The sequence below is a fragment of the Electrophorus electricus genome, chromosome 26 (assembly GCF_013358815.1).
Source record: "Electrophorus electricus isolate fEleEle1 chromosome 26, fEleEle1.pri, whole genome shotgun sequence".
Taxonomy (NCBI): domain Eukaryota; kingdom Metazoa; phylum Chordata; class Actinopteri; order Gymnotiformes; family Gymnotidae; genus Electrophorus; species Electrophorus electricus.
This window is the reverse complement of record NC_049560.1, coordinates 2,829,472-2,854,608: the sequence shown is the minus strand read 5'-3', so window position 1 is coordinate 2,854,608 and position 25,137 is coordinate 2,829,472. Positions and strand designations below refer to the sequence as shown.

At 44.9% G+C, this 25,137-nt stretch overlaps 1 protein-coding gene across 3 annotated transcripts; it reads left to right on the top strand.

The window, feature by feature from the left end:
• Window positions 1-332: 332 nt before the first annotated feature.
• lingo3a (leucine rich repeat and Ig domain containing 3a) lies at window positions 333-23,976 on the top strand. 3 transcript variants are annotated; one of them, XM_035523418.1, is made up of 2 exons: window positions 333-380; window positions 20,583-23,976. In XM_035523418.1, exon 2 carries the CDS (start codon window positions 20,627-20,629, stop codon window positions 22,442-22,444), a length of 1,818 nt encoding a protein of 605 aa, XP_035379311.1. In that variant the 5' UTR covers window positions 333-380; window positions 20,583-20,626; the 3' UTR covers window positions 22,445-23,976. The 3 variants fall into 3 exon arrangements, with proteins under 3 accessions (XP_035379311.1, XP_035379309.1, XP_035379310.1); XM_035523416.1 differs by lacking the exon at window positions 333-380 and adding an exon at window positions 6,816-7,337; XM_035523417.1 differs by lacking the exon at window positions 333-380 and adding an exon at window positions 7,812-8,180.
• Window positions 23,977-25,137: the final 1,161 nt, after the last annotated feature.

Below are 25,137 nucleotides of genomic sequence, written 5' to 3'. Positions count from 1 at the left end.
AGTTGAAGCCCAATTCACGTCACAGATCAGATTATCCTGACATTATATGCAATGCATAGTCACTTATTTGAAATGGTCAGACAGACTAGCACTCTAAACTCATCAAGTACTTACTCATCCAAATATCTGTATGAATTTGAACTGTTAGTGCTGTTTGAAATGTTATGGCAGTCTTCATAGATGTCATTAAGCCACCCACTGAAGCCTCTTCACTGTCTGAATCCGAATAACATGTGGGTGGTTATTGTACAGCATTGTGACATTAGATTCACAACTGCCGCTCCTGCACACACACGCACACACACTCACGGAGTCCCAGAAGAGAGGATCAGTTTAAATCAAAGCTAGGAGATAGCAGCTTTCATGTGCATCTGATCCATGTGAGCTAACGCTTTCTTCACTGATGCGATGCCCATGTGATTCAGACCTAGCCGGGAATGTAAATAATCGATGAGTAAGTCTATTGTTAGTTGTGTTCATGTAACTCTGAATTGTCTTCATTTTGTATATAAGTGTATCCGTTCCATTGTATTTAGTTAATTTAAACAACGAACCTAAGGTACTGCAATGCCTACAGCTCTGTTTAAATGGTAAGTGTAATTTTCCCTCCCAAGGCCTCTTTGTAGATGTATGCCTCTGAGCTGCAATCAGAAACGGTTGAGCAGCAGCCAGATCAATTTCTCCATTTTAGTTTCACCAAGCATTTCACTTTTGCATTTAATATGTTATTTTTGTGGGCACAGGTGGTACTCTGTCTGCTTTTCCCCCCAACTGGATTTCCCAGTTATTCCAAGTGTCTTACTGTGTCTGAACAACATGCTTTTTTATCTGTAAGCGATATACTGCCAGTGGTTGATGCTGTATTATATTTCAATATGTGGTGAATAATGAAAGTATTGCTCTTCTTGGCCAGCCTGCTCCATCCATCATAAGCTGACACAACGGGCTCCTTGGGCAAGTCGTGTGCTCGCACTGCTCATGCTCTCTGCAGCTGAGCGTGCTGTGCATGATCTGACACCGCAGACAGGAAATGGCTGAATAGGCCTGGATCAGACTTTTCCCTGCATCCAAATGGCTGGAAATGAGCTCCAAACTGAGGCACTTATGTGAGGGCTGCTTGAGGTTCCCAACTTCTCAGAGCTAATGGACCCTCGTTGAGGGAGAGTCATGCAGGTTCATTTATGCTACTGTTTTTTTTTTGCATCCCTTTGCTTTGTGAAGTGTTCAGAAGCTTCTTTTAAATGAAACGTCTGCTGGCTTTGTATTTTTTTTTAAATAAGTCGTTCTTTGTGGGTCTGCACAAATGCATTCATCTTCTTTTTAGAAATAGCCTTGCTGCTATCCCCCTTCTTCCCACTGAGTCTTTATTTACTTCTGACATCTTGGAAATTGGAGTGCGTGACCCCGCTACGTGGTTCTTTGACTCTGGCCCGCCGCCGCTGCATTTTGCTCCTCGTGAAGTGGAGCTTTTTAGTGCACTGCCTGCTGCATGGCCGCACTTTCCTCATTCATTCCCTCACTAAACGTGTCCTTGCCCAGCCATGCTGGATGTCGTAAGTGGAAGGATGAAACTCCAACCCCAGTGGGTGCAGCTCTGAGACACACTTAAACAGAAGGAGGTTAAAGATGCACCTTTAGCTATTGTCTATGACCTGCATCTTCAAAGGGCTTCAAAGACCCGGAGAAGCCTGAACGGTGTGACTTCATCTGGCCTGAGATTGACACTGTTCCCGGGCCACTATAATTATGAGATGTGGCCGTCGGAAATTCTCTGCAGAAAACATGTAAAGAAAGCACAGATGGGGTTGCCCTGTGCAATGCGCAAAGCTTTGCAATCCGCGTGGAAATCGTAATCGTATTCCTGAGACTAACAGGTGGAGCAGGAGAAGCTGAAGGGATGGAGCTGCCGCCTTTGAGCTTGCCGTGGTGCACCACGTGAGGAACCACGTGGCTGCGTAGGGCCTGTGGAACTCTGGCTGGAGCCCGTCGTCCGGCATCTGGGCACCTGTGCCCCTCGCTGGGTCCGCTGGCTGGGGGCCCAGCTATCCCCTGGCATGTAGCTGCAGGCAAAGTGCTTGGCTGTGTTTTGCATTGCTCACTGCACTCCCAAAGGCATACACAGGACAACTTGCAGAAACAAAGACAGTCACAACTAATGGCAGGGAATTCCCATGCACGCTAGCTCCTACTGTACCAATGCCAAGAAAGCTTTAAACGATGGAAAATAATACGATTTTAATGGATTTTAATGCATTCTTAGAGTACATATCAAACTGCTTATTCACAACGTATTTATTTGAAGTTTAATTGCCTGCTTCTTAACAGTATTTATACACAATGTGGTGTGTATTTATCTAATAGCTGCATAATTGAATGTACATGTCTTTTTGTTTATAACTCATCACCTGTGTGTAGCCACAAAACTAAATTTAATGTTATATCTAAGGCAGTTTAATGGCTAGGATTTCATTAAACCCAGTTGCATTCAGTTGCTTCCTATTGTTCCACCATCAATAATACGTATCACCCTATGAAAAAAACAACCCTATGTTAGATATTATAAGAAATAATCATTTGCAGTATATTTAACAAAATTATCTGAGTAAATGAAGCATTTGTGTGATGGCGGTATGTTATGACCTTGGGTCTGAGCGGATGTAAATTCATGTGTACTGGATTGAATCTCGCAATCTCGCCCAGTACGGAGTCTAAGTCTCAAATGAAGCCGGGACAGGCAGGAGCCTGACATTGCCATGACTGTCAAGCATATTTGCTTCAAAAGCTGCGAGAATTAATGCCTGCACGGGTCCAAATAATAATTTCGTCCACCGCGCGATGGGCTGTTGTTAACTAGAGGCGGCTAATTGTTGTCCTGCCGTGACGGCTCGTGCTCTCTAATTTGCCTGCTTTAGGTACAAAAACCGCGTTATTGGCGTTATTGCGTTACTACTGGTGCATAATGTTAAACAATGATATAATATTTCACACACCATTTAGCACAGCTAGAGAAATTGTTCAAAATGCATTGAATACATTAGTGTGAGACTTATATTTAGCCGGTTATAAATTCCTTGCACATTTATAGTTCAGAGATTTTGGCTGCAAATTAAATTTCCTTTACAAAGTGATCGCTCATCCCGCAGACCGTACACAATGAGTGGCCATTAACCAAATCTTCGAGCTATTTTTGGGTGCTGATGGGTATAGAAGAAAAAGGTTTATTTTACACCCTAAGCACGTACAGTAGACATTACTGCCTAATGGGTACAGATGGCCCCGTGTCTGTTTCATACGGCTGCAGTGCACAACAGCGGTAGTCACAGATGAGTTTTTTGTCTGAGTGTAGTCCTTTAGTGTATGTGGGCACGTTGTCCGGAAAATTAGAGCGCGTCCCTGGTTGCAGCTAGCGTGCTGAATCCCGGCTACCTGCCACTTCAGGCCGAATTCGCCGTTATTCAGTTTGATCACGTAACACGTGCGTGCGCTCTGCACCGGCGACTCTCGGGGGCGCCTCGCCCATGCTTGCGGCCGCTATATCAAAGCGGGCGACCGGGACTGATGCTGCCTCAGCACCTGCTCCCATCCCAGCGCGTCTAATGGGACCAGCGCGCGTCGTCATGTATGCACGCACACCTCCGTGCCATCCGCGAAGGACGTAACTGCAAACGCACGCGGAATCCTCGAGAGACCTCCTCGGTCTAAAGCCAGCGTTTAATCCCCTGCTACTTAGGCACAAAAAACGTTCCCGTTTGGAAGCAGAGCTGCAGCTCCATTCCCCGCTCATGCGGGTCGTAAGCCCCAGCTGGAGAGAGTCCGTTATAAAGAACTGCACGTACTCCTTCGGAAGTTAAATCCCATTTCACCCTATTAGTTTATTCATGGGGTTATACCGATTTGCATAACTGCGTGGCGCTCTGTATCCTGCTGTCAGTGGAAAAGCTTGTGTGTCCTTTTTAATTTAGGTAAAATGGGCATATCGAAAGTCACAGTTTCCAGCTATGAAGGACACCGATATTTACACGTGACTTTGTAGACGCTGTTAAACCCCCTCCTTTTACATGTGACTTTGTGGATATTGTTGAACTCTTTTTGGATAAAAAGCAAGACATAATAACAATGCTGTTAATCTATGATGCAATCTTTAGTGGTACTTTCCATCATAGAGACATACACTCTCAGTCTCAAACAAGCTGTGTATTTATTTTAGTAAACACTGGCCAACTGGTCTCTCTCCCTCTTTCTTTCTCTCTCTATCCCCATGTGTTTCACTCTGTCGGGTCCCTTGGGTCTTCAGCTCTGCTTCTCTCTTTGGATGTCTCACTCGACATTGTAGCATAAACACACGTCACACGCACGCACGTCTTTGGCTGAGCTTCGTCCCGTGTGTTTTGACAGTGTCAAGATTTGCTCCGTCCTGCTTGAGCTGAGGTCTGACTGCCCCTGAAGCTTTGAATCGTTTCTGTCTGCCAGCCTCAAGCTGAAAGCAATCCGCCATATCATGTTGGATCACTATGCTTTGTCCTCTCTCTCTCTCTCTCTCTCTCTCTCTCTCTCTCTCTCTCTCTCTCTCTCTCTCTCTCTCTATATATATATATAGTGTTTATATTTATTGCAAAATTGGCCTCTGAACCTTCTACAATACAAATATAACTGAATTCACATGCATTTATGTAACATGCTCTTTACTAAATCTTTTTTTTTTTTTTTGGTGTTCTGTGAGTACAGACCACATCCAGAATTGAACAAACAAGGCATTTGGCTAAAAACAGTGAAGGGGAGTCTCTAACCATATCACTTTAGGGTTCAGTTATGTGCTTTTCAACATCTTGGTGTGCATATCACACCCACATTATGCAGCAACATAATTGCAATATGATGTTTATCCCCATGTCTCGCAGCTCCCTACATACTAAAAAGTTCATATTCACTTTTACCTTGAAGGCACTTTTTTTTGCAAGGCATTAAGATGCTAATTATCACTGCACCATCTCCTTCAGGGATCGTGCATTTACCCGGGGCGGCCGTAGGGGCGCATGCGCTAGTGGCTACATGACACTTCGCATCATCCTCTGCCGTCGGCCAGGAGCTGTGGGCATTGTTATTCAAGCACACTCCCTGCCGAACCCTGCATCACCTCTAGAATTCCTTAATGAGTTGTAGCAAGCATGCACACGTCCGCTCGCACGGACTACTGAGCTCCGGCTCGCTCTTTCACATCTGCGCTCTGGGTGACGTGGAGTCTCCAGGCGGAACATTCCTCTGCACTTCAAAAGGTTGGCTTCTGCCACCCAGTATGCTGACTTCATGGTGGACCAGATTCTCTCCTCTGACGCTAATGCAGAAGGAATCTATAGACATGCAGCGGGTGCTCTTTGTAGTCCTACACCAAGGTGTACTGCCATGAGTGAGTGTGTGTTTGTGTGTGTGTGTGTGTGTGTGTGTGTGTGTGGGGGGGGGGGGGGGGGGGGTGCATGTGAGAGAGATGTACTTCCACATTTCTGTCTGAGAAAGGCCATGCGGTCTTTTACTGAATAGGACCTGCCATCTCATGTCTGTGTTTTTACCCATCCCCCAGGCCACTGTTATTGTGCCAGTTTATTCTTCCGACAGCACCCCTGGTCGCCCACATCTCCCTGAGATTTTAATCATGCTACAGTTCCATGGTGTAGCGTGGGAGGGTGTGTCAGAAAGCGTGTGCGTCTCTGTTCGCGTGACACCATTAGGAGCATTACGGCTTTGCTGTGTAGGTGTGTGTGTTTTTGTTTTGTTTGTTTGTTTTAGATGGTTATGTCCTTATTAACTGTCTTGTTGCTGAGGGTAACATATCCGTTAATGTGACTGTGAAGAGACTTTGATGCTGTGTTCAACTTCTTAAGTCTGCCTTGACAGCAATAACATAATTAGGTTGTAATAGTCGACTTCAATATAGATTATCCCTTCACAAGTATGACATTCTTCTGTATTAATCCCTTATAATCGGTAAGAATTGTCACTGTTTCTTTCATATCCAACAAGGCAACAACAGCCACTGTCCAACTGCTTCTGAGCAGCAATGTATATGAGCAAAGGCACAATAGACAAAAACAGTATTTCAAGAAATGGCCAGATTAAATCAAAATGAAAAACAATGCATCAGATGATGTCTTGCCCTACTGTATTCAGTTCAGTATGGTTTCACATCAACCGCCATTTTATACATCAGGTAAAGAAAAAAGTAGAAAACAAAACAAAACAACAACAACAACAAAAAAAACCCCCATTGTTAAATTGTTGCACACAAAGTCAAATTAAGTTGTGTGAAATTGAAAAAGAAACCAGTGGACTCCAGCTGTTCGTTTCTTGTTACTGTGAAGTAAATTTGGAGTTCCATTGAACACCCCCTCATTGGAGTTCCCTGCCGGCTGGTTAGGGAATAGTTGAGCCTCAGAGTGTGAAAACACTCTTGCCTTCTTCAGAGTTGTAAATTCTGTTTAATCTAATTCACGAGACAGTGCCGATACCACCTTCAGATGTCATTGTGATAGTGCCAGGTGGCTCCTTGCCCAGAGCATTGCCTTTGTATGTTATTTCCTGTTTTGGAGACTTTTTAGATGATCCCTAAATTGGTATATTTGCTGGCAGAGTGAGTTTAGAAGCTGTTCAGCCGTTTTTTGGTGGGGGGTGGGGTGGGGTGGGGTGGGGGGGGGGCAGGAGAGAAAGAGATAGAGAAAGAGGGAGGGAGGCAGAGAGAGAGATAGATAAATAGACCAACTGAGCGAGAGAGGCAGGCAGGCAGTAACTTCCCCCTTATACACACACAGACACACATGCACACGGCAGCTTTAGGGAACAACATCCAAGAAGCAAATAGGATTCTCCCTGATGTCGGACAGCCTTTCTCCCCCACATACACGCACAGTCCCAGGCAGACGCTGCGCGCACGCTTCCCACAGCGAGCGCATATGCTCCCACCCCCATCAGCTCCCCTGTCAGTGGGGCAGTTGCACGCACTCTGCCTTCCACCCAACGGGAACCGGCGGCAGGAAATGAAGGCTGTGAGAGAGAACCTGGCCACGCACGCTTTCCCCCCGACACTCCAGTGCTGACACAGAGTGCACCGCTATACCCGGAATCGCAAGCTGGAGCTGATTCTCCCCGAGAAGCACCTTGTCCGATGCCCACAGGTGTAGGTGGCCGCAATTGCAAGCCTAGTCGGAAGACCCACGTGCCCCCCACCACCACCACAACCACCGCGAGGACCCAAGAGAGGGACAGGCGGCCGGCGGGACACGTGCGGGCAAAGACGCTGTTGGGGCTTTGCTGATGTGAAGGCGTTGCCTGTTGGGTTCCTGTCCTGGGTGAGTAGTCAGACTTCGCAACACTGCGATGCTGTTGCTTGAGGGGGGAGAGTGAGGGGGTTTTCGGGGGGAGGTAACTGATAAGAGGGACCTGTGTAGCCTGTTTGCTTCCCAAATTACATGACTGAAAGAAGTTTCTTCAAGAGTTTTACCTACTGAAGAGGTTTGCGGCAATGCTGCACAGGTCTGTCTCCATACACCTTTCAGGCTTTACTGCTCCTGTTCATGCTGTCATGTCCTTCCCAGTCACGTAACAACATCCAACTCCCCTCATGTGCTCAGCGACTGAGCCTGCGTGAGCTTCTGCTGAACAGCAGAGTGTCTGGGCAGCGTGTGTGTTAGAGCCATTGTATCTCCATCTCCTTCCGTTCCGTGCACTTGTGTATCTCTGGACACTGCGCCCTCATCACCCTGCAGTCAGCCGTTCTCATGCCCTTCTAACGCTGGAAACCGAGCTCTCATGACCCGGTGGGATCGGTGACAGCGCTGCAGTATGGCTGAAGTGCACAAATTACTCTCCGCCGGTCTCCAGGGGATTTTTCGGGGGCGGATTCTAAACTGTCCGCTGAGCCGTAAGTGACGAGAAGTGTTTTCCGCGGGATTAATTCTGATGTGGTGGGTTTTCCTTTATGAGGGAAATAAAAGGAAGTGCTGATGCAGACATGGGCTTTAGGGAAGGGGACTTGCTACATCACGTATGGGCATTGGAAGGAAACAAGGACAGAAAACCTGCATTCCAGCGCGCACAGCAGACGCGTCACGTGCATTAGAGTGCGAGTGCAAGGATCGCACTGCAGTGTGCATTAGACACTTGTAAGCTCTTCAGGAAGTGATGTTTTGAAGGTATGGAATTACATGCATGGTAACAAAATGTGTCAGGCACAAATCTCTGCTGTTTTATGTGTTTTTCAGTTTCTCTGAGATTTCTACAAAAGTGAAGATTTTTTTGCTGATTCAATACAGACATCTTTCTGCTTCATTAATGTCTTCCATAATACATCTTTTTGGGACAATTCCTGCCTGAATCTTTGCTTGTAGCAGCATGTATGAGTGTCAGCCAGTGCAGTACATTTATACATTTTGCCCTGAAACTGCTGGATGCCATAAAGATTCAACCGAAACACGCCTGAACGCATTTCCCCTCTGATGTGCTCTGCAATCTCCCTCTTTGTTTTAGTGGAATTGTTTGTTAAATTGTGCTGTGCTCATTTGGCATAAAAACTAATGAGGTTAACCCATGACCCCACGCTGTCATTGAAACCATCAAGCCAAAACGGGCGGGGAGGGGGGGGGGGGGGTTAAGGAGAGGAGTTCTCGTCAGCATTTGGTTTGCTGGAATCAGATGCGGTGGTTTGTATTTCAGAAGCTTATGTAGGCTGTCAAACACAGGGAGTTTGGAATGGCTGTCATGACACTCTTGCCGGGCTCCATCAATCCTCACGTACACCAGCAGGATGATCCGAACACGTTCAAGCACCGTGGAGAAACGGGACAGCTGCAATTCTCGGAGCGTGGCGTCCTCTCTGCCTGCCTCTACTGTGCTGTACTTGAACGTGACCGTGGTTGTTTAGGCTCTCGCCGGTACCCATTTCCTGCCCTGTGAAAGCTTTGCTGGGCAACTAAACTGTAAACTGCAGTCATAGATCTCAGCGGTGGTAGTGAATGGTAGCGAGACAGTGAAGAGCTGCCTTCCACTGCTATTTTGTCCCCTCACCATAGCACACCTCTCCCATGCAGTTTTTTTTTTTTTTGTCCCACATTCCTGTCCTTGGACACGTTAGTTTTCCACAGGCATTAAGTTTGCATGCCTCTCTTGTCATCCCTGTTCATGGGCTCGTGTTTCCACCGCATAAAGCTCTTTAATTTTCCTAATTGGATTAACTACCCACTCATCAAACAAGCCCCAAGCCTCAGAGCCTCCTCTGTCATTACGGGACTGATTTGATGGGGCTGGTGTTTGTTTACCCATTGCTGCATTAAAAAAAAAAAACAACCTCCCAACATTTATCAGTAGCAGCTGGTTGATGCTTCTTTAAAATGTGTGCTGAAAATAGACCCTCCATGCTGGAACCTTAGCACAGTGGTACCTCTGGCTTACACACAAGAGCAGCTATCTGGAGTAAGTGGGGACTGATCGCTCTGTCCGGTGTGGTTGAGCTGTTGGCATTGCTCCCATTAATCATGATGCTGACGTTCTTTACACAGCTGTTGTAACAGATTGGAGATTTGGCTTTGGTAGTCAGTCCAGTAGCAGTTCTGACCTCTTCCTCAGGAAGAGGCTACATGTGCAATAGTGATACAGCCACTGATGTATATCTGCAATTTCTCACTGCATGGCACTGAATGAAAATGAGAGACAATATATGAACTCTGAGTTGTAAGAAAGACATCTTTCCCTTCACTGTACACACAGACCCCTGTCCCCATACAGGGACAGGATTTCTTCTCTCATCATACAAAGAGGCTTAATATCAGCTTAAAATCATGTGTCTGGATTCTTTCCTGTAATACAAAGTCCTGACTCATCACGTCAACTGGAAGACCAGACAAAAAACACTAAACGAGGCAATTAATTTGGCCATCATGTAAAGTCATTAGTTATTTCATCTTGTGGGGGGCCAATATGCTGCACTAATGATGGAAAGAGAATTTAGAGGGTTTTTATTTTTTAGAGAGAGAGAATTGAGTTGTTGCTGTTGTTATTTTTTCCCCACCTCATTAGGCATGGCTGACGTAGTCAATTATTTACCAAGTAACACTAGAGATATTCCAGAAATTTCTTAAATCAAATTTGGCTCTAGATTTGCGAGTGACTGATATGAGATGCTTCCATGAGAGTTAAAGTGACTGATTGCGATGTTAGTCATGAGAGTGCAGTCAGCTCCGCACGGATGGATTTAATTGTTAATGTGCTACCACTGTGCCTGAGTCTACAATCTGGTGACAGATGGTGCTTGAGATCAGTCTAAACAGAGTCTTTCCTTCTTCTCCCCTGAGGTAACTGTCAAGAAGCCCTGCATCATTTAATCAGACGGACTTAGTAATGATGCTCGTCTCCCAAACACCCTGGAAACTCAAAGGAGACGGCGGCTATAATGTGCCAGGGTGTTTTATTTCGATGTAAGATCAAGCTTGCCGCTTGAATGTTGACATAGACATTTTAGCGTCTAACAGTGATAGAAGCAGCTTAGTTTGACGGCCTTTCCTTGGCGTTGCTGTTTGGTGGAGCCTTTTTTTCTTTTGCGCTCAAGTGTTTTGAACTGGTGTGAAAGACTGTAACGACGCTTTGTGTGATGGAGCATGTCATCCCTTTGAGGCTTACTGGACAGGGCGCACTGTATCCTCACATTATTCCCACGTTGATCCTAGAGCCGCTGTTTAGGTGGTTTCATAGCTGCAAATGACCGACATGAATAAACATGACTCATCTAAATCCAGGCATCGGCTCTGTCTTCTTGTTCTCAGCCTGTTGCGCTGGTTTGCCTTGACTCCCTTCCGCTCCACGTTGAGGAATGCCAAATGAATCCTTTCATCTGGGGCAGGTGGGCAGAAGTGCCGCCCTCCTGGATGCGTTTCGTCTGATCCACCATTGTGAGAGACGGGTATTGATAGCGCAGCCCCATTATCCGGGGTTTGCATTTGATCGTGGAAAGTTTATGGATATATTCAGCACAATGCGTTATGTAAGCCCCAGAAAGTACACTCATGTCAGGGATGAGTCTTTCTGTGTTGTGTAATACCAATTATTCCAAACTCCTGCTATTTGGAGCTCAGACTGCTGTGTTTCTGTGAGCCATTTTGCGGTCTCGTATGAGGAGTACACAAATTGCCTTCTGGCCACAAACTCGACAAAGCTGGTTAAAGGTTCTTTCAAGTTGAGGTAGATCAGCAGACTGTGGCATTTAATGTTTATTCCTGACACCAGGTCAAAGGCATTTAACTTAACGATTAGTGGATTTTGCTGCAAGCAGACAAAAACGCAGGCTGGAAGGTGGCTGGTGAAAAAATGCTGAGCGCTCGACATTCCTCTCTGCACCCCTCTCAGCGTTCATTTCTGTCTTCCCCACTGTCTTATTCATCCCTCTCTCTCGCTCCCTCCTTCCCCCTGTCTCTGTGCTCTTAAGCCTGTGTCACAGTCTTGGGATTGTCTGTCATTCGTGGAGGCTCGGTGCCAAGCCTACTCTGATGCTTAGGAACAGCTGGGCCTCTGCACAATTGGATTCATACCCTGACAGCCAAAACAGGTCCCAGCAAAAAGGGAAAAAGAGAACACCAGTCCAACTCTCATCCAGTCACACAGCCATTGTCTGAGAGACTTTTATTCTGCAAAACCTCCTCCTCCCTTTTTTCTTTCACCCTCTCCCTCTCTCTCTCCCTATTTCTTTTTCACTCTCTCTTTCTCTTCTCTTTCTTACTCACTCATTCCCCAAGCCTGGTTCTGTCAAATAAATCTAATCAAATTTCCCAAGGCCATTTAACCTCTCTCTTATGCCGCCTGTCTCTGTAATCGTGTATAAAGTATCTGTAATAGTATTTTGTTTTTGCCAGTCAGGTCTTTAAAATGTAGAGGCTGTTGAGAGTTAGGATTTATTTTCATCAATTTCAGATGGAACAAACACTGAACTTATTTCAAACCCATCTGGGGATGAGGACATCTAGTTTAGTTTGTGAACAGCACTGGACATCTTCTCATGACGGGGGTTTGGGAGTGCCCTACAGCTGTCTGCCTGGAAGGGGGCTTAAACCAGTAGCAATAAAATAATTCCCTCAAAGCCTGGACCCTGTGACATAACAGTTGCAGTTGCTGGTTGCATTTTGGTGCAGTTTTATGCAGGCACAATTTTATAAGCCAGTTGTCTCAAATGATCTTGTGTTATCTTGTATGCGTACAGTGGAATGCTGATGGCAGGTACACTTTGAGTAGCCCCAGGCCCTGCAGGGTAAGGCGACCACTCTCAGTAGATCCAGGCTCAGCACCCAGATACTGCTGTCATCCAGTCTAGGCAGTGTAGTATGTTAATCTGAGTCTTGTGCAGCCATGTGTGTCATTTCACAGGCTGGAGGTATAAAGCAGCTCACCGCCATCATCAATGGGAAGAAATGTGTGCGGTCCCTAATTTTCTCTCGTTAGAAATATGATTATAGCGTATCTCAGCTTGCTTTCATTAGGATTCAGCGAGAGTCCAATTGCTTTCAATCACTGGAAGCTGAAGCTGTATTGCATGGGACGGTGCCAGTGGTTGGTGAGTGCGGCAGTGAAACTAGCAGATGCTGCTTTCACGTGGCAGCCAGTTTAAGCAGTCACCCCGGAAAGCTGTCCAGAGTGCCAGCTTACTAGGGTTTTGTTAAAGCTTTTTAAATAGCTAACATTTCCTATTCCACCATCTTAGAACCACAGGTAGTGTGGTGTGTCCAGGGTCCTGTGTTTTTCCTGTAACCCTAGGTTGAGGTCCGTGACGTTTAATTTTTCAGCGTCCACTTGAACTCACACCACCCAAACGTAAGGTCAGCAATATGACCCCTGTTTGGTGGAGGTTGGCTTTGCCTTGGCCACAAGTAGGTGGCTTTCTGTTCTGAAATACACACCGAGGCTAACCTACAAGTTCACTGCAATTCCTTTGTCATAACTACATTTGAAAAGCTTTTGGGTGCTAAAGTGTGAAGCTCAAAAAGTCTTTTTCCAGATGGTGTAGTATGAGAAAGTTTTGCCTAACAAGTGTTCAGTTAAATTTAGTGCAGGAAGTTTTGTTGACTATTTCCATGAGGAGTGTGTGTATGGTTTACATTTTGCTTATAGGTATGTATTATATGAATAAAGATCCTTTGTACTGCCTGGTCTACTCTACATAAATAGAAGCAGGGCATTTATTTTTTTTTGGATAAGATATATTTTGACTGAAAATCCCTCTAAAACTTTTTAAAGTCTACTCCATGGTCACATTGAAACCTAATCATGACTCACTTATCTGTTAATTGGTAACAGCTGCCATGTTGAATCTTTCCCTTTCCTTCACATCTTTGCTGTTGTACAAATCCCTAGTGCCTGCAGAAGACAAACTAAGGACACTACTAAGGATTACTTTAATTCTTCAAGGGCTTGAGTCTCCATTATCAAGCTTAATTGATGTATTAAATAACATGGGCTTGTGTTCACTTAGGAAGTGACAGTATTGAATGTCTCTTGGGTTACTTACAGTTTACCTCAGACTTCACTCTTGTCTTGGACTTTGGCGATAAAGTATCAAATGTTGTTAGTGGGCTTGATGTCACATTGATGGTCCACACTATACTTTGATCTCCAGATCCATATATCCATGTTATGCCATGTTACCATATCATATTGAACATCTTTTACATGAGATTGTAGTTAAGACAGATGTTTTCTATGGATTCTAAATCCTTAATTGCATATGGTACCTTGTAAACGCTTTTCTCACCTCTGAGAACCTGCCGGTTCACCTGCCGGCCCTCCTGGGCTGCTTGTTGGCACCTGTTAGTGTTGATCTGGCTGATCTGGAAGCAGCAGGAGGCCTGATTAAATGCTCCACGGAGGTGCTGAGCAGGACATTCCGAGGTAGGGCATGGGGCCGGACTGGTCACTCTCTGTTCACAGGCTGGGTGGAGGACGACACTCTTTCTTTCATGCTGGGCACGTGAAACCCACCTGCTAGTTGCTGTCCTGAAGTTGTTAAAGCATATTAGGTGTGAATCACCTCATTCATCTCAGTATATCTGAATCTTGAGTGTACTTTGCTATGCTGCAGGAAAATGATCCGATATACACTTTAAAAGCTTTTTAGAGCTATTAAATAAGAATGAAAACCAGAGTGTATTATAAAAGATGGTCTGGTCTTGCAGTCAGCTGATGTCTCCTGTGGGATTACCTGGACTGCTCAGTGAAGAAAGCATGTGCCACCAGTCCAAAGAGACTTCTATAAAGGCTTGGAATACCAAAATATCTGGTGAAACATGATAAGAACGCCTTTAAAATGTCACTAAAACTATTCATTCACATATTTTTTATTAATGTTGAATTCAAGCAAAACCAAATTAAGTTAGTTTTTAGTTGAAACAGGTGGTATATACATATTGCATGTGTCACTGTATTGGCATTAGCTGACCAGTAAGCTGTGTGAGGCCTGATTACAAAGGTGAAGTAATGCTTGGTCTCTGCTGGTTCACTACTCAAAATAATTTAGTTAGCAATGGTCCTGCGGGCTGAAACTGACCAATTTTGAACAAGGTAGAGGCTGAGGGTGCATGGCAACAGATGGACTACAGACTGTAATTTGACACCTATAAAATACACTTATAAAAAGGGGGTACCTAATAAAGTTTCCAGTGAGTATGAATGCAAGGTATGTGCTTGTACTAAAGTGGCTGGTGATTGTTTATGTTTGCATGTGATTATGCGCATGGAAAGAACAGCCAGAACAGGAACAGCTGAGCATGGTCCCACCCCCTGCACCCTTGTCCAGCGTTAACAGCGAGCTCCCTATCAAAAGATGCCCATGAAATTTGAAGCGATGCTTCTTGACAGGCTAGGAATGCCAGCCAGTGAAGCGTGTGTGCTTGAGCGGATCTGAGAGACACATTCTCCCTGTGTCTTCATGCCTGAGTTGGACAGTGCCCGATGTTGTTTTTATACTGCATGTCTCCATGGTTTTATCCCCCTCAGGTAATTACTAGCTAACCTGTCCACTCAGCTTGAATCAGTTATATACTTAAATCGTCCTAAATTTATATAGAAGTGTCCACAAGCGTTGAAACTGGCAGGGAGGGTGGGAAACAGGACCCAGCATTTCACCTTCTCAGCCAGTCCTTGGGCTATGCACAATCTCATTCATTTTTAAAGAAAATAGCCTGTTTTGAGGACTAATAAAAGTCTAAGTATGTGGAATTACAGTTAATAATCAGTCATTTCTTAAATGACCTCACAGTAATTGCAGTAACAACCAGGGATTTAAGGACTCTGCAGTCAGCTCATTTCTTTTACTTCTGGTCTCTGACACCAGTGGTGTAGCTCATGCCAAATTACATCCTTATAGCAATTACAGAAAGGTGTGCCTCTTCTCTGCCCAACTGCCAAGGATGCTGCAAATGACTAGCCTACTTTTATCCTCCCATATGCTGATAGCAGTGATGCGAGTCCTTGCTACCCTCTGCAAGTCATTACATTTTCCCCAGGCATCACTGGACTGCTGGGTTTGGATCAGCTAGTATTAAAGCATTTGTAGGCTACTTAATGAAGCAATTTGCTGCAGTAAACGAACTTTTAAAAGTGGTTTGTAATTTTGTTGCTGGTTTTTGGTAATGGCACTATGATGTCACTCTAGGAAATGAATCAGTCCTTGGGGTGGATTCGAATGACTTGAAAATAATGAGGAAGTGAAATGCAAGCCCTTGCAGACTTTGTACTCAGGAAGAGGGACCCAAAAAACAAAACTATATTGTAATTTGTTAGAAATAGTTTTCTTGATCTAGACCCAGTAAGTCTAGTAACAGTGGATAACATACATATTGTAACGTGAAACATTTATTAACATAAAACATGTAGAACGGTGGCATTCACACAACATGAACGAAAGACATGACTTATACATCTAACTAAACACAGGCTATAGTAACACCCAACAATGACTACATACGCACTTCCATCAGCGAACAAACAATGACCAACGGTGAGGCACGCACTAACGGGGGTTTAAATAGACAAACACACATCAACACGTAACCCCGTACAGACATTACAAACAAAGCTGAGTAGTTAAGCCTCAGTGGGCACGTAATGGGAGCTGTTTCAAGGGTTTGTCATTCTTCCGACCTCTCCCTCCTCGGCAGAGAGCAGACGCGCGTCCCCGTGGTCTGCTGTAGATTACCACCCAGCTGATGTCCTTGTACGCCTCGCTTGGCCAGGGTTGGCGCTGCTGCCGTGATGCCCGCCACGCCCCTGGGGAGCGCCTGATCATCTGCAGCGTCCATCAACCAACCGGGCCGCCTGTGCCCTGCTAGCTCACGGGGCCGCTCGGCCTCCCGCCAGCCGATGGGAGCGTGATGGATGGCCCTCCTGAACTGGCGTGTAGGTACGCCAAATCTGTGGCGTGGGAGAGCTCCAGAAGAGAGCCGTCTGCCGCGGTGGAGCCCCACCGGCTAGGGGTGGCGGTATTCCATAAAGCCCTGAAGCCCTGAAGAGTAACGTTCTGGACTGTCTGGATTCAAAGTTCTGCTGTAAGTTTTTGCGTTCTAGCTGCCCTGAAGGGTAACCAAAAAAAAAAAAAGTGTTCTGGAGTGAAAATTGTCCTCAATTTGTTTCCTCCAGTATTCCAGTTGCCCTACAGCGAATGTTAAAATTGTGCTCTTGAGTGTGCTCTGGAGTAAAATTTGGAGTCAAATTATTCCCTCAAAATGTTTTCTCCATCATATCTTGGTTAACACTTAGCATGCTAACTGTTAGCTAGTAGCGCCTTTGTGAAGTTTTTCCCCTTAAAGTTCCGGCACGATTTGCGAGAAGAATAAAATCACAGAGGAACTAGTAGCTAATAGAATGCTATACCAGCTTCGAACACGAGGGGGCGATTCCATTCAGTGGACTCAACGAGGAGAGGCAATGTAAAAACGAAAGCTGGCCATCCATCTGTCTTATTAATCATAATAAGTGATGATATGGGAATCAGATAGGAAAGATGGGATGTTAGCCAAGATTTGTCTAACTTTACCCGTCAGAACAGCTAGAATACAAAACATTTCTGATGATGAAAAAAAAATTGAGGGAGAACTTTGACTCCAGAACACATTTTTTGTTACCCTTCAGGACAGATAAAAGAAAGAAAAAAGTTGCGGAAGAACTTTGACTCCTGAGGACACATTTATTTATTGATTTATTTTTACATTACTCTTCAGGGCTTCTGTATGTTTTACTTATTTTTTTTAATATTCCCTCTGACCTGTTGTAAACACACTTAATCACACCTTGTATGCTGCTCCAGACAGCATGCTGAGCACATGGAAATACCAAAGGTCTTAACTGCAATCTTTCCCACAGTCCCTCACCAAAGCACCACGCGCGATGCTTTTTTGCCTCTTATAATTCTGCACACAGAGGCCTCTATCCCCATGACTGCATAAGACTGATTAATCTGCAGACAGGCCAGCTGAAACACTGTGATTAGGTGCCTCAACTTGGACACAATTCACTGGACCCTGTCCCTTGATCCTTTTCCAATATCACTGATGGTCTAGACATGTGGACATTTCTCACCTGAACAGGCTGCTGTTTGTCCAGCACTGTGAGCTAATCCCCTCCTCTAATATCCTCTCATATCTGATTAATTAGTGCTTTGCTTGATGAATGGTGGTCCGGTAACCCCGGGGCTGACGTCGGCCACCTGTCTGAGGGGGTGAGCCGCAGCGACGTGTCTCGTGCATGGCCCTGCTGAGGCCTCTACTTTGCCTTTCCTCTTCCTCTCGTTACAGCAATGACCGTGATATTCGACACTCATCTGCACCCGGGCTGATGAAAGTCCTGTGGCTCATATCAAGCCCTGAGCCTGGGATCTGAGCTGGCAGGCTTCCGCTGCTGTTAGGGCCCCAGAGGGCTGTCTTTTGGCCTTACGCTCCTTATAAATACCGTGACGTAATGCATTATTAACTTGCCCCACGCTGCCCGAAGCCCAAGGGCCTTCCAGTACCGATATCAATCTTCCAGGCTGCATGAGTGGAGCCAATATAGAAATTCATTCTGGGCATTGGTTGTAGTAAGCAAATTATAATTTAGAGAATTAGTCCCTAGTGACACCTTTTAAATGTGTGTTTGGGGCAGTTGATGTAAGGGAGGCTATAATTTATGTCCGTAATGTGTTAATGTGAGCTCAGCCTTCTTGAAGAGTTCCCTTAATTGGAAGTTAAAGTATGTTGTGCGTTGGGGGTGGGGTGTTAAACGTTGTCGGATGGTAAATAATTGCGATGGGCTGTAAAATCATTTCTGCGGCAACATAACCGGCAGTGCTTATGAGTGACATTGCTGGCTCTTCATTGAAGATGAGTGAGTCTCATCCATTTACGTGGCAGCTAATGTCCTGGAGGAGTCCATTCACTCCACCTGTCGTTTGGTGAGGGCTGTCTGTGCTGAATGGATGTGCTGCTCTGTGTCACCGGATACAGCGCTGAGTTGGAGGCTGTCCACGTGTTGGTGTTACCAGAGATGATGGGGGAGGGCTGAGTGAGGGGGGTCTTTTGGTGTTCTTACCGCTGCACCAGTGCTATTCTCCAACAGCATACTGGCACTTGAAGACGGGACTGTTGAACTTTTGAACCAGAGGTGAGTCTGCGGTACCTCGCTATAGCAGAACATGATGACTTTCTTTGCGCGATTTGGATATCAGTTGGTCTAGGCTTGTATATTGGTTTGTTTTCTCATATAGCTGAAAGGATGGAGTTTATATGAAAGCCTTTGGTTGGAATTTTCCACATTTTAGAAGCTGATCAGAGCTCCCATAATATATTATAGTGAAACATATCATACCCTGACGTACTCAAGTGCGCATTGTGCTTATGCCATGATTGTGAAGAGAAGATGAAAACCTTAAATCCTTAAAAGGGTAATTAACTCATCCTTCAGCCTGAGAAAGGTGAAATTAACAATAGGTAATTGAAAAAGGGATCCTTGTACCAAAAAAGTTTAATTAAGATAAGAGGATTATCCCATGCATTCATTAAAACTATCTGTGTTATTATTGGGCTTCAGGAAAAGCCAGTGTGCTCAGAAATGTTTCATAAACGTCACCCAATCTATTATTATTTCTCTGGTGTTAAGTTCTGAATAATCACTTACTTAATTCTAATTAGCTGGACACCATACAGATGAATTCCGTGAGAATTCTTTGGGCATACATCCTGACAAAGAGGTCAGAAAAATGCATTTCCAGATCGTCAGGCTGTCTGCAACCATCACCAGTGCATTCTCTGAGCATAATGACTGTGTTCTTTAGCTGTTTTCCCCGAAGCAGTATGATTACTTATAAACCGAATATGAATAGTAATTAAAGTTTACTTAAAATATGCAACGCTGCAACCAGGGAACTGTTCACCCTGTCATTGGGAGTTTGCTGGCTTGAGCCCTGATGCTGCTACAGCTGCCCATGCCAGGGCAAGTCAGTGTGGCCGTCCGAGTGGGAGGGATGGCGCTTCTCCACCCCACATCATTCACTGCGGCACTGGCCAGTTGTGTACGTCTGTGTGTTTGTGCTTGCTGACAAAGGGCAACTGGCCTCCGCCTGCCCTTGTCCCAACATGCACAGCAGCTTGATGTGGCACATGGCATGATATGTTTGGGAGGAAGCATATGCCTGCTGCACCCTTCACGGTTGGTAGTTGTTGTATGACAGGTAGAGTCTAGCTAGTTTGTGGGTGGAAGGAAAAATGGGCTAGAAATTTTTTTTTTAAAAAGTGCAATAACACTCAACTTTTCGCTTTTGAGTGATGTTCTTTTTCGCCCCTCCGGTTTATTGAGTGTCGTGACCGTGGCCCTCGTCATGCCACATGAGTCACCTACTCTGCCCACTCAGGGCGAGCAAGGCCGTTTATACCACATCATTCCAACACACTCACTAAAGCTAAAGGTGGAAGCCATCTGTGCTTTGGCTGCTTGAGCAGTACCTCTCCTGTGGTAGTGTACCAGAATCACTAGTTCCTGGATCCGGTCGGGGAGCCTCTGAGTGCAGTCTGAGCATAGTGACAACCATTCCGCCATGGGCCTGAAGTCAAATGTGTTGGCTTTTGTGTTCCATGACAGATTGTCTTCTATAAAATAACCCACATTCGGAAACCTTTTTAACGAAAAGAGGTTTTCTAGAATGATGTCTGGATCATTGTGCCTTGTAAATTTTAGCATATGTGATCAGGTACATGAGCTCTAAACTGGCATAGTTTTGTCTAATTTCACTTTATTTCATTGTTCAATGTGTTTTGTAGGCTAATTTGCATTCCATTTTCTCACACCAAGTAATAGGTTGATATAGGATCCTTTTCCAAAGGTGCCACACACAGTGCTCAGTGCACAGGACATTAATGGGCCTCTTAAAAAGGGCATATGTGTTCACCCCAATCAACCTCCTGCCTCCCCTCATCACACTCATTAACTACAATGGAGTTGTGTAAGTGGTTATTGTATAACTTTATAATAGAAACCTAATGGAAAGATGGAACTAATTAACCATGTGTTTTGTGCCCTGTGTTTGGTGTGTCTAGGTGTCTGGTGCACTGTTCCAGCCCTAGTAAGGCTGAGAAGGGGCATGGCTGTCTGTCCAGGCCTGGACTTACTGGGCCTTTGTCTACTGTTGGTCACAGCACCTGGGTCTCAAGGCCAAAGCTGTCCCTCGCACTGTGATTGCGTGCCCCAGAGGAAGGTTGTGATTTGCCAGAACAAGCACCTCAGTTCGTTTCCAAACGGAGTTTCTGCCGACACGCGGCTGCTAGACCTGCGTGGCAATAGTTTGCGCTGGGTGGAACATGATAATCTGGCAGCCCTCGTCTATTTGGAGGAGTTGGATCTTAGTGAGAATCTCATCAGCGTGCTAGAACCCAATGCTTTTTCCAGCTTGCTGAATCTACGCGTGTTGCGCCTGCGTGCCAACCAGTTGAAGCTGGTGCCAATGGGAGCCTTCTCGCATCTCGCCAATCTCACGACTTTGGACCTGAGTGGGAATAAGCTTGTCATCTTGCTCGACTTCACTTTCCAGGATCTGCATAACCTTCGACACCTGGAGGTGGGTGACAATGACCTGGTGTACATCTCGAACAAGGCCTTCCTGGGCTTGGTTGGCCTGCGGGAGCTCACCATCGAAAGGTGCAACCTGACCTCTATCTCAGGCCAGGCTCTTTCCTACCTCCGTGGCTTGGTTACACTGCGACTATGCTACCTCAGCATCGCCTCACTAGAGGAACAGAACTTCCGTAAGCTTGGTGGACTGCGTGGCCTAGAGATAGACCACTGGCCCTTCTTAGAGTACATTTCCCCGCACAGTTTTCAGGGCCTAAACTTGTCCTGGCTGACTATTACCAACACAAACATTACCATGATTCCCACCAGTGCCCTCCGCAACCTTATCCACTTGGCCCGCCTAGACCTCTCGTACAACCCCATTTCTGTGCTGGAGTCCTGGTCCCTGCATGACCTGATCCGTCTGAAAGAGCTGCACCTTGTGGGCACCAGATTGGTGTCAGTGCAACCTTATGGCCTTGGGGGTCTGCAGCAGATCCGCCTGCTCAATCTGTCCAACAACGGGCTGGTCACGCTGGAGGAGTCTGCCTTCCACTCGGTGAGCACGCTGGAGTTGCTGCGGGTGGATGGCAATCCGCTCTCCTGCGACTGCCGCCTGCTGTGGATCCTGCAGCGGCGCAAGACCCTAGGCTTTGGCGGCCGGCCGCCGGTGTGCACCACACCCATGGAGGTGCGGGGCAGGGCCCTCAGCGCCTTCGCTGATGCCACTCTCCTTGACCACTTCACCTGCCAGCGGCCCAAGATCCGCAACCGTAAGCTGCAGCAGCTGAGCGCTCGTGAGGGCCAGGCGGTGTCGTTCCTGTGCCATGCAGAAGGGGAGCCGACGCCAGTCATCTTCTGGATATCGCCCCAGCGCCGCCGCATCACCACTAAAAGTGTGGGCCGTGTCACCGTGCTACCGGAGGGAACGCTGGAGATCCGCTACGCCCAGGTGACGGATAGCGGCACGTACATCTGCATTGCCAGCAATGCTGGCGGCAACGACACCTACTTCGCCACACTCACGGTCAGCGGGCTGCCACTGGATGCAGCCCTTGCAGCAAATCGCACCTACTACATGGGTGACCTCAATGACACAAACCAGAATGACACGCATGTCTTCCTGAAGTTCACACTGGACCTCAAGACCATTCTGGTGTCCACGGCCATGGGCTGTATCACGTTTCTGGGTGTGGTCCTTTTCTGCTTCCTGCTCTTGTTTGTGTGGAGTCGTGGACGCGGACAGCACAAGAACAACTTTTCAGTGGAGTACTCCTTCCGGAAGGTGGATGGCCCTGCAACCAGTGGTGGTCAAGGAGGGGCTCGAAAATTCAATATGAAGATGATATAGAGGCCTAAAACAAGGTTCTGTGCTTTTTAAACATGAAGGCAGGGTAACTAAGTCATGCACTGAAGAGTTTGGTGGATGTATTTGCCCTTCATTTTTGTGGACAATTTTCAGAGTCCCTTTTATTGTAAAATTTCATTCAGACATAAACTGCTCCTATATATCTAGATATTTCTACAAATAGAGAAATAAGCCATGATTCCACAATAGTGTGTACAATGGTATAGCAGTATGTTGCTTCAGCAATTTAGCAGTGTGTGCTCTGAAAACGCATACACGATAACTACTCACTTAATTATAGAGATGAACAAATAATATCTATTCAATTTAATTAATAACTGTATAGCAGCACAGATTGTTATTCTGTAATAGAAGTGTTATTACAAATAAGTCAAACTTGTGAAGAGAGTCAATTGTCCGACATTGAGCACATTCTTCTAATGCTGCAGGTGCATTATCAAAGGTGCTCTCTGACTGCCAAGGAAATGCCAAAATGTCCTGATGTAATAAGGTGTGGAGTTTGTCCAGACTAGGAAAGGGCTCCTTTTTTTTTGCTGTTCACCTTGACAACAGCAGCATGTATGGTTTGCACTGCCAACCACCAATTAAATGATGATGTAGACAATTGTACAATTTTTTAAAAATCCCACTTTGTTTTACCTGGTGGTGGAAAGCACCATTTTCAAGGACTGTAACTGAGTTCTTATATCGCTTTCCTAATTACGATTATCGATTTCACATCGGCACACTAATCTGCGCAGTCAGTGATGTCGAAACCTTAAACAAAGCACATACACTTTTTTTCTTATTACAGAGAGAACTTGTATCTGTCAATCACTATTATTAGCAGTGTGACATTTTTCTTGTGTAAAGACGTTCAAGTATTTATAACCGTGTATATATATTCAGTTGTTTTGTGTATAGTGTTTCTGTGTCTAGTTTTGATAGACTTTATTATGCTGTGTTGTGAGAAACATTTTAAACGGTCGACGCAGGAGGTAATACACAGTAATAAACAACACTTTTTTTCTCCAAGACTTTTTTTTCCCTTGCAAAAGCATGGGCTACTATCTTGTGTTTGTAGTTAATAATGTCACATGACCGATAGTGCTTACAAATGTTACGTGAAAGGTCCCATCCCTGCGCGCCAAAATCATTTAACTAAGCTACACTGCTGCCCTCAGCTGGTGGGAAGTGTTTAGTAACAAGGTATTAGCGCACGAACCCTTCTAACTACATGCATAGGTCGTCTATCTCACAAACTGATTTTTACACTAAATGGAGAGTCCTGTGCATTCTTTTGCTCTTTGTCATTAAACGTTTAGTTCAAGATATAAGGATGGACTACACTCTTGAAAACAAATGTTCTGGGTTAAATAGTAAAAAAAAAAAAGGTTTATATATTTAAAGATTAATTAGATTCACATCATGTTTTGAACAAAAGGGAATTACTTCAAGTTAGTTTTATTCTTTCACTGTACATTTAACTACTGTTTATAAATGTGTGTATCCTAAAATGTCTTTGCTGTCTTCTGTTTATCCTTAGGAACTTTTTCAGTTACTTGCTTAATGCAAGTCCTTCATTTATTTATTTATATATAAATATAAATGTGTATGTATATATATATATATATATATATATATATATATATATATATATATATATATATATATATATATGTATATGTATATATATATATGTATATGTATATATATATATGTATGTGTGTATATATATATGTATGTGTGTATATATATATATATATATATATATATATATATATAGAGAGAGAGAGAGAGAGAGAGAGAGAGAGAGAGAGAGCACAAAACAGTTTTTGTGAATGTTAACAGTGTTTAACAGTTTGGAGAATTGTAAATTAATTCTCCAGACACTCTGTTGCTGATTTAGCAGGAAGTAATCTTTTGTTTACTTATTTTTTCCTCATGTCACTAGAGCACTAAAAGAATGCAAGTTTGAGTTATTGTCACTAAATTTTCCAAAGAAACGTCTTAGTCATTACCAATCTCCTTATCTCTTTTGTGAGACTGCACAGGTCTTTGCTGCTGAGGATATTTACACATTCATTTCTGATTTTATCTCCAGTTATCTAACCATTACAATTTGAAACAGTCAGGCCTTGGGGGAGTGTAAATATATAGTATAGGCTCACTGAGAAAGCTTAATTCATATTCAGTTCTTTTTATAGTATTAACCCTTTTTGCTTAGGTTTCTTCTTGACTATCCAAATGTATCCACCAATCAGAAACCTGTGTGTTTTAGACAAAAGTAATAGCACCTACACACAAACATTACCATTAAACCTTGTAAAGAATCTATTTTTCTGTGTCCTGATTGGTCAGAATGTAACACCATTATTGAGATGGGTTTCCCTTCAGGGTACATGTGTCTCTCCATGTGTCATGGGTGGCCGGCCTCCCAGCAGGAGGAACACGCCCACTCACTGGGAGGACCACAGTACACACCTACCCCGCTCCCAATCACCAGCCTACTAACCATGTGCACCTGTCCCTTGTTTCTCCCTTCCACTATTTCAACCCGCAGGGACTGTGCTGCGCCTTAGTGGATTACCTGTTGGGGAACTGACATGGAGAATCATGACAAGCAATTACCTTTTGTTTCATTTTTGTTACTATAGTCTAATGCCTTTAGTTATGGAAAACAATGAGCACCTTCT